The sequence below is a fragment of the Sinocyclocheilus anshuiensis genome, unplaced genomic scaffold, assembly GCF_001515605.1.
Source record: "Sinocyclocheilus anshuiensis isolate Anshui unplaced genomic scaffold, SAMN03320099.WGS_v1.1 scaffold708, whole genome shotgun sequence".
Taxonomy (NCBI): Eukaryota; Metazoa; Chordata; class Actinopteri; order Cypriniformes; family Cyprinidae; genus Sinocyclocheilus; species Sinocyclocheilus anshuiensis.
Genome location: NW_015555881.1, coordinates 1352033 through 1360985, shown reverse-complemented (window position 1 = coordinate 1360985; position 8953 = coordinate 1352033). Strand labels below are relative to the sequence as shown.

Below are 8953 nucleotides of genomic sequence, written 5' to 3'. Positions count from 1 at the left end.
TTCACACTTTATGCCCCTTGTGTGCTTGTTTGTTTCAAATGTGCACTTGTAGCATATTTCATATCTTAAAAGTATTTAAAAAAAAAAGTTGTACTTAGATATATTAAAAAAGCCACTTAAGTGTATTTAAAGAGAAAACACTTTCATGACTGTTTCTTGAAATACATTTAAAAAAGTGCACTTTGTAATACTGTCAAATTAAAAGTTTTAAAGTAGATTTTAAATCAGTTTTAATACTCTTTAAAAAGTACACTAAAGCACATGTGAAGAACTTGATTGTAATGTATTTTTCGATATTACACTTAAAGTTAAAAGGATAGTTCACCCAAAAATGAAAACTACCCCATGATTTACTCACCCTCAAGCCATCCTAGATGTATATGTCTTACTTCTATCAGACGAATACAATCTGAGCTTTCAATCATGGGGTAATTTTCATTTTTGGGGGAACTATCCCTTTAAATTAAATATGAAATTTATTAAATTAAATGAATATAAAAATTGTATTTACAAAACTATAATAGTATCTCAATGATAGTAAAATAATACTGGTATTCAGTACCTTCAGAAGCTGGTCTTTGCTGCTGATGGTGGCCAGCAGGTTTTCTACAGTGGTTTGGTTCTCGGTCACTAGCCTCTCTCTGTCCTTCACCGCCTCTGACAGCATCACCTCCGTGACCTTTAACCTCTGACTCATCTGCTCTGCGAGGTCACGACCCTGAGACTCTGACTGGCTCAGAACCCTATTGGCCATCTCCTGCAAAGCGAGGAAAAAACACTTTCACATCAACCAAATTCTGACTCACGCCTGCACCAAAAACTAGAGTGAGTGTTGTACCTCCATGTCTCTCGTTTTGTTGTCTAGTGCTTGCTGTAAGTGCTGTATAATGGCGTCTTTCTCTCTCAGAGCCCTCTGAAGGTTCTGCTCAGTCTCATCTTTACATCTCTGAAGATTCTTCAGCGAGTTCAACAGCTGCTGCAGCTCGAGATCTCTTTCCTTTATGAGAGCATCAAAACTCTACACACAAAGAGTCAGATAAACCATCAGTATCTGCTTCTACAGTAGCACATAAGAAACCTTTAATGTGAAGAAATGAAACATTTACCAGTGCAAATTCTCTCTTTATCACACAAACACACACTCTTACATTAATAATCTCCTCGTTGTGTGAGAGCAGGTTGTTGAGATGCTCCACATCTCTTTCTTTCTCTCTCAAGTTCAGCTGCAGCAAATGGATCTCATTTTCTTTCTCCTCCATGGCTGCAAACTTCTCATCCAAGGCTTGCTGCTCACAGACAATAAAGCCCACAAAAAACTCAAGTGATCAATATTTATGATATCTGGACTGACAACTGTGCTTAGCATTCTGCTGACACAAACAGAGAAACACAAATCACTGACATACGACCATCTACCTGGATTCATCATCTGAAGCAGGTTGTTTCTGGTACTGTACCTTTAAGATCTCTGCATAAATATAGAATAAAATAAAGGAAGAGCCACAAACCTCAAGTGCTTTCTCTTTCTCCTTCAGTCTTGCTCTCAGTTTAGCCAGCATGGGATCACCTTCCTCTTGGGTTTTGTTCTTCTCCAGATCTTTAACCATGTTCATATAGTCCTGAAAAAACAGGAATGAGTAAGCTAGCACAAGGTGTTGTGTGTAAGCTGTGTGTGTATGTGTGTGTGTGTGTGTGTGTACCTGCAGCTGCTGGTCTTTATGATTCAGGCTAGCTGTGAGTCGTTCTATGGCGTTCTGTAGTTTCTGTTCAGCAGCACGGTTTTGTTCTTGCTGTTCTAGACGCTGCTGTTCTAGAGCGTTCTCTCTGTCAGCCAGAGCACCATTTAGTTTCTTCAACTGGTTCTGAAGATCCTGCAGTTAACAAGCAAAAGTAAAAAAAAAAAAATTATATATATATAATATGAAAATGAATTAATTATTATTATTAATAATGGTGAGTTCAACATTTGGTTCATCTGAGTATTTTAATTTATGAACCATGCAATTTTCCTTTCTAATGAAATAAATATTTTAAATACTGCTGCTTATGCTGCTTTATTTCTGCTTTTTGTAAGAAATAAATACTTTTTTTGTTTCTGCATGTGTGTCAGTGCTACTCACGTTAATGGTCTTGTCTCCCTTCTTCTTCTGTTGCTGTAGCTGCTCCAGCTCTTGTTCTAGTTCTAGTTTGGCCTGCTGAAGAAGGCACAGTTCTGAATCTCTGCTGCCAAGCACACGCTGCAGCCTCTGGGCTTCCAGCAAAGAAGTGCGAGCCTCTGCCTGGAGCCGTGACAATTCAGCCTGCTGCTCCAGGAAAAGAGACTGCTGGTCTTCAGCCCCCTGGAAAACACAGAAGAAATGTAATGCACACATTACACAAATCCTTCACCAACCTCCTATATTAGTGATGAGGAGCAACTAAGTAGCTCCAGCTGTCAATCAGCTGTTCAAAGTCACCACTGAAAAGTGCAATCACACATACCTGATATTTCTGCAGTTTGGCTTTATGAAGGGCCTCTCGAGCCTTAGCCAAAGCCTGATCCTTCTCCTCAAGATCACCAGATAGATCCTCAATCTGAAGAGAAAGAAATAAAGAAAGAGACATAATAGTAAAATCACATTTTATGGTAGTTTGTCATCACAATAATTTACTGCTCTGAATAAAATCTAGTTTTAAAGTAAAAAATATTACAAACAAATATTTTACATTTAAAGCCAACTGTAAAGTATTTGCTTTAGACATGAAAAAAAAATCTCAAATAATAAAAGCTTTCCAAATCTGCATTATAAAACAAATTTTAAATAATTTTTATTTAAATAAATAAATAATCAGTTTTAATGTTTGACTGGGTCACACCTCTTTCTCCTTCTCTTTGAGAACCAGACTGAGGCCCTGGATGGTTTTGTCTCGTTTCAGAGAGTTCTTCTTCTCTGCAGCCAGTTCGATCTCTCTCTCTTCCAGCTCATCAGAAAGAGCCTAAACACAAAGTGGACTTTAACCCTTTAACGCGTACGATCACACCGGTTTGATCAGTCTTGGCTGGTCCCTGAAGCGTTGTGTATTAGAACTTTCAGTGCGTCACGTCATCAACTGCTGAATTTAAATCTGCTTTCGTACTTTGGCTGGCGCGGAGCCAGATTGGACGCGGTGAGCGCTTGTCATATTATCACAAATAGTCAGTGTTTTCAACCATATAATGCTTATTTTAGGTTTCAGACATTTAAATACACATAAGTACTAGCAAAACCATACATTTACAGTTTGTAAAATACACGCTGATGTCTATGGAAACAGCAATAATGATCCTTACAAATATAATCTGACGACATGTTTTTATTGATATCATATACGGATTGTGTAGGTAACTATAAAGTTTATTCTGCTCTTCTCCCAGTTTACCGGAGACCTACTTTAACGTGTTTCGGGAGGAGAGGATGAATTTGCGTGTTGTAAATCCCACAGCTCGGATTCAGCACGAACTAACATGGCGGCGCCCATCACCCGGTATAGATCAACTAACACGGTCGATATAAAAGTGTTTAAACTACCAAATAGATTTACTTGCACATATTTCAGAATCGGAATATCAGCTATTTCGTAATATAGTGAGCATGTTTGTGAATATTTTTAATAAAACAGGAAAAACGAAATAAAAGCGATCCATATGTCATACAGATCTATTGTGGCTGCGTTGTGTCACATGACAAGCAAGACGCGTCGCCATGGAAACAATAAGGCCATACATTCTAAAATAAAGGTTGTCTAAAAAAAACTCACGCTGGGGGCTCAGCTAGAATATTTTAAACTCACGTGCAAAAGGGTTAATACACAACCTTTGCTGTTAATTTAATGACAATGTTTAGTTTAGAGAATATCTGTGCATAGAATCTATTTCTAAAAAGTGTAATTTTGCATTTCATTATCACTGAGATACTATTACAGTTATTATAGCTTTTATCAATATTTTAAATGAGGTTTTCTTTAAATATTTTCTGTTTTCATTTTAATTTTGGTTAAAGTTTTCATAATTTTGTTCTGTTTTTTTTTATGTCTATATAGTTTTTATTCATAGATTTATAAAATAAGTTTAAGGTTTTTTTATATTTTATTTCAGTTAAAGTATATTATTTCAAGTAACTAAATCATTTTTCACTGTTTTAGTTTTAGTTAACTACAATAACAGTATTTACCTTCATTTCTCTCTCTGTTTCTTCTAGTGTGTGTTTGAGCGTCTGGTTGCTGCTCTTGGCCGCATTCAGTTCTTCAGTCAGCTGTCTGGTTTTCTGCTCCAATCTGCTCCGTTCATTCTGTCTTTCAACAAACACCTGCAACAAACAAAAACATGTATTTAATTTGCCGCCCTAATGTCCTAAGTATAATTTGAGAAAGCGGAGGGTCATCAAAATCTGTGTATAAGTGGTGTACCTCCTGTTTAAGAGGTGTGTATTCATCATTAAAATCCTCGTCCAGCTCTCTCAGACTTCTCTCTAGCTTTGATCTCCAAGACACACCACTGTGGGTGCTTCCATGTGTATAATGTGGATTTTTTAGTACTGGAATCTTGCCACTGTTAGATCGTGGGACGGGCCGCACTCCTTGCACACTCTTCAATAGCTGTACTATATCAAACACCAGCGAGATCGTTTCTACAGTTGCAGGGGTGGAGCCTCTCAGTGGGCGTGTCTGTCTGAGGGGTGAGGCACTGATGAGGGCGTGGTCAAACTGCTCCAGGGCCACTGATTGGAGGGAAGTTGACCGTGAAATTAAAGCGCTCTTCTTATTTACGACGTCCAAGTAGTCTCGACTAAGAGAGCGAGGTCGGGTTACCGGCACACCAGCGGTTTTTGAACTTTGTCGTGAAGAAGGATTCAATTTTGAACGTTGTGAACGATCTGTTCCTGTTTTACTAAGCGGCTTGAGGCTCACACACCTCCTCAATCGACCATTAAAATTCTCTTGTTGGCAGTCACCACCTGAAATCACAGAAACAACCCCATGACTTCTTCCTAGGGTTTCCTGGACACTGGCAATCCGTGTTTGGTGCTGCTTTGGTTGAACCGGTTGAGGTCGCCGAATGCATTGCAGCTGCTTTGGAGTATTTAAGCTTGCTCCAATCTGAACTTCCTGTTTAAGAGGTACGTTTCCACCTAGTCTGGTCGGGTTATGTTGTCTGTATTTGTTTGTGATTTGAGCTTTCAGTCCATCTCTCTCATTCCGCAGTCTCTGCAGCTGAGCAGCGTGCGTTTCCTGCAGCTGTCCAATGGCGACATCGCATTGCACGACGCGCTCGAGTAAAAACACGCATTTCCCACAGAGAAACTCGCTGCAGCCATCTCGTTGCAATTCCACGCCCAACACGTGTGAAAGGATGACCGCCAACCTCAGACGGCCACATGTGCTGAACAACCAGCGACACTGACCGCCCTGCACGCACACGCCACATACACGGCATGGGTCACGCATGTTCATCAGACCAACACTACAATCCTGCTATCCATCTGCCTTGGTGTCTTTCAGTGCGTCTTGCTCTGCACTGAATCTGAACTGACTACACTCTGCCCACACGTAGATTTAAACCCTTTAATCCACAAACACACACAGGAAATCCTTTGGGTGATGTGCGCAACATCTGCTAACACACCCACACACAGTAATCCACTCAGCTCAGTGGGCGTCCAATGAGAAGAGTTGTATTTGGGCCACTGATGCTCCTGCTGTGCCTCGAGGATGTTACAGGTCACATGCTTGCATGAAACATATGCAAGAAACAATACATTTCTGATGATCTGAACAAACCCTTAACACAAAGTATTAATCTTTGATGCATAACTCAATCGGACTTACAACGTTCACCTGAAAATCTCACAGATTAGTACTGAAGGAGGGACCTGAGCCATATCTACAGACCAGAATATTAGAGATTTTAGAGTGGACTCTTTTAGCATTGGCCAGAACACATAACAACCACCTAGCAATAACTAGGATTGGATAAAAAACACTTATAAACTACTGCCAAGCGAACACCCAGAACATCCCAGCATCCAAAGTTTCAAAAGTTGAACACAAACAATTGCACACACCTGTCCAAACTGAGCACAGGACCCCGAGATATTTGTTTTTAATGTTTGATTTCCATTTGCAACAGTCACAGACTGCTGTCAACCTGCTAATCCAGCTTAGCACATTGCCCTTCGACTGGGTTCTCACACTCTTTGAGCTTTACTGTCATTTTTAATTACAAGATTTGTCCTAATAATTTATAGGAATTACTTGGGGTAATTCAGGGACCAAGCTTTAAAATGAACAGATTTACACTATTATGCTTTTAAATGCACAAAGAAACCCCTGAAATCTGAATCAGCTTTCAAGCCCCTTTCTGCCTTTACAACCATTTTTGTCATGTATGAACTAGCCACCCAATGAATCACACAGGCCAATATCATCATGCCAGCTTGCTTAAAAGTACATTTTACTCTATACAAGTACTCACAAAGTGGAATATTCTGGTGACACAATGTGAACAGCTGTCTGCTTACCTCTTTGTCTTTTTCTGCATTTTCTCTCCCACGGTCTAGTTCTTCCCTAAGAGCCTGTAAAAATAAACAAATTACTCAGTGTTTGCACATGTGTGTAACAGATAGCACAAAACTTGATGTATGAAAGCTGTTGTGCTTTACAAAACTGACTCCAAATTTACACTGCGAAGGCGACACAGAAATAAACAAATTACTCAGTGTTTGCGCATGTGTGTAACAGATAGCACAAAACTTGATATATGAAAGCTGTTGTGCTTTACAAAACTGACTCCAAATTTACACTGCAAAGGCGACACAGAAGCGCTTATGAACTGGCAATTAGGCATATTTACACAGACTGTGTAATGAGATGACATAAAGGCATTTACACAGCAATTTCAAGTGTATACTTTTATACTAGAGCCTGAGGTGAGCCAGAGCAGGTATAACTTAGTCTGGCTTTTATGCAGCATTAGGAATTTTGAGCAGGCACAGAGCAGCCATAACTCAGCTATGTAAAGACGCCTTAAGAGACTAACCTGAAGCTGACTGTCTTTTTGGCCAATAAGGGAGCTCAGCTGTGCCATCTGCTCTGCCACTGGCTGGTTCGGGTCATTCCTCCGAAGCTCTCCAATCATGGCAGCTTGATTCTTGAGTGACACCTGCAGCTGCTCAATAACACTGTGGAAATCAAACCAGGGATATGTTAATAGTTACACTTTGTTAATGTAAATTGATGTTTCAGTATTTTAATTTCTTTTAATCACCTCTCCTTTTCCTGAAGGGCCTGCTGGAGCTCTCTAACCCGTTCAGGGGTGGAGCCTGAATCAGCTGAGGGTCCTGATTGGTTGGTGGCTTGCATCGCTTTCTCCAGTCCAAGATTCTTCAGCTTCTCCTGTTCAGCTATGGTGGCCATGCTTTCCAGTTCCTCTTGGGCAGCTTGCAGAGACTTAAGAGAAAGAGAAAGCAATGACTAAAGATTCTCTTTAAGAAAACACATTCTCAAACATCTGTTATAAACATTGTGGGGTTTGTTTTACCTCCTCGAGTTCTTGAATCCGAGCGCTGAAAGCTTCTCTGAGTGAGTCCATTTCTCTCTGCATCTTTTCTCTGCCATCATCAACACCTCGACTGGCTAAACTCTCTAATGCTTTCCTACACACACAAACACACACCATTTTGATCTGTTTCTTACATCCAACGCCTTCTACACGTGTTCAATTGTTCAAAAACGTATCACATTTGTAGCTTATTCATTTTTCAAAATGTTTGAAAATTTGGGTCTGTTTGCAGTTTTACAGGTTTTCATCCCTTTGCACATTACTGTCAACAAAACCATTATTTTTAGTATTATAAGCCATATCAGTAAAATAGACAAATTAATTTAAAAAAAAAAATAGATTTTTTTTTTTAACTGACAGTTTATTTTTCTGTCCCACTTAGAGCAAAATGTTGCCACTAGGTAATGAATTCACAGCCAATCAGAACAATTTAATGTTTAATGGCTATGTGGAATTTAATTATGGACCAATCTAATTTGACTATGGGCGGAGCTACACTTTAAAACTGTCAAACAGAAACAAAAAACAGAAATCAAGAGATAAAATGTTGCACTAGACAAACCAGCATCAAGATGAACAAGGAAGAAACAGGATTTATTGCTTGATGCTCTGTCACATCGGACCAATAATTAGTAAAAATAGGAAGTAAACAAGTGGGTAGGACTTACGATGCGGACACAAGCAGTTCTTGTTTCTCAGCCAGATCTCGTTTCATTGACTCCACCTCCACCTTCAGCTCAATGTTCTACACACACAGACAAACAAGACAAGTTACTAACAATTAAAAAAAACTGAGATCATCAAGAACAAAACCACTGCTTGCTTTAATATGCAGGAATGAACAATGTAATATTTGTGTACTAGTGTGTTTGTAACAGTGTGAGTCTGTCACCGTTTTGTAAATGTCCTCCGTGGAGTCGTCACATTTCTGCTGCACACGTTCTTCCAGAAAATAGATCCTGAGCTTCAGGTTGAAGTTTTCCTTCTTCAGAGCTGTGATTTGCTGAAGGGGAACCACAGAAATTATTCCCAAAATACTCTCTATTAACACACAGACAATTGACCCTGCACAGGGAGTTTGATTGACAGGCGATCTGACCAATCATAACGCCAAATCTGCCATTTTTGAACAACAAACAAACCAGACCAGAGAGTAGATTAATGTTTCGCTTTTGCATTTCGTTTCGAAACTAAATCATCCGCGATCGTCTTGTCTGTCTCACCCCTCTCTTCTTGTCAGTCAGCTCGACTCACTCTCCTCACTGGAGAAATGAAGTCTGATCTGTGATGCGTCGTTCGGCACGCTGCATTGAGCAGCCGCGTTCAGTTTCTGTAGTGTCTGTTCTTTTACTGTACTAAATAAATGATTTTTATATA

At 39.6% G+C, this 8953-nt stretch overlaps 1 protein-coding gene across 1 annotated transcript in view; it reads right to left on the bottom strand.

Annotated features, from left to right (window-relative positions):
• The window catches only part of LOC107675737 (CDK5 regulatory subunit-associated protein 2-like), a 49611-nt gene that overhangs the window by 29682 nt on the left and 10976 nt on the right, over positions 1 to 8953 (bottom strand). The window contains exons 4-18 of the mRNA XM_016470150.1: positions 8469 to 8579; positions 8245 to 8321; positions 7556 to 7670; positions 7283 to 7464; positions 7055 to 7196; positions 6537 to 6590; positions 4191 to 4325; positions 2857 to 2976; positions 2482 to 2574; positions 2121 to 2339; positions 1701 to 1871; positions 1509 to 1619; positions 1149 to 1286; positions 839 to 1018; positions 563 to 757 (exon numbers count right to left, since the gene is read on the bottom strand). Coding sequence (XP_016325636.1) covers positions 563 to 757; positions 839 to 1018; positions 1149 to 1286; positions 1509 to 1619; positions 1701 to 1871; positions 2121 to 2339; positions 2482 to 2574; positions 2857 to 2976; positions 4191 to 4325; positions 6537 to 6590; positions 7055 to 7196; positions 7283 to 7464; positions 7556 to 7670; positions 8245 to 8321; positions 8469 to 8579 — 2043 coding nt within the window. The remainder of the gene's footprint in view (positions 1 to 562; positions 758 to 838; positions 1019 to 1148; positions 1287 to 1508; positions 1620 to 1700; positions 1872 to 2120; positions 2340 to 2481; positions 2575 to 2856; positions 2977 to 4190; positions 4326 to 6536; positions 6591 to 7054; positions 7197 to 7282; positions 7465 to 7555; positions 7671 to 8244; positions 8322 to 8468; positions 8580 to 8953) is intronic.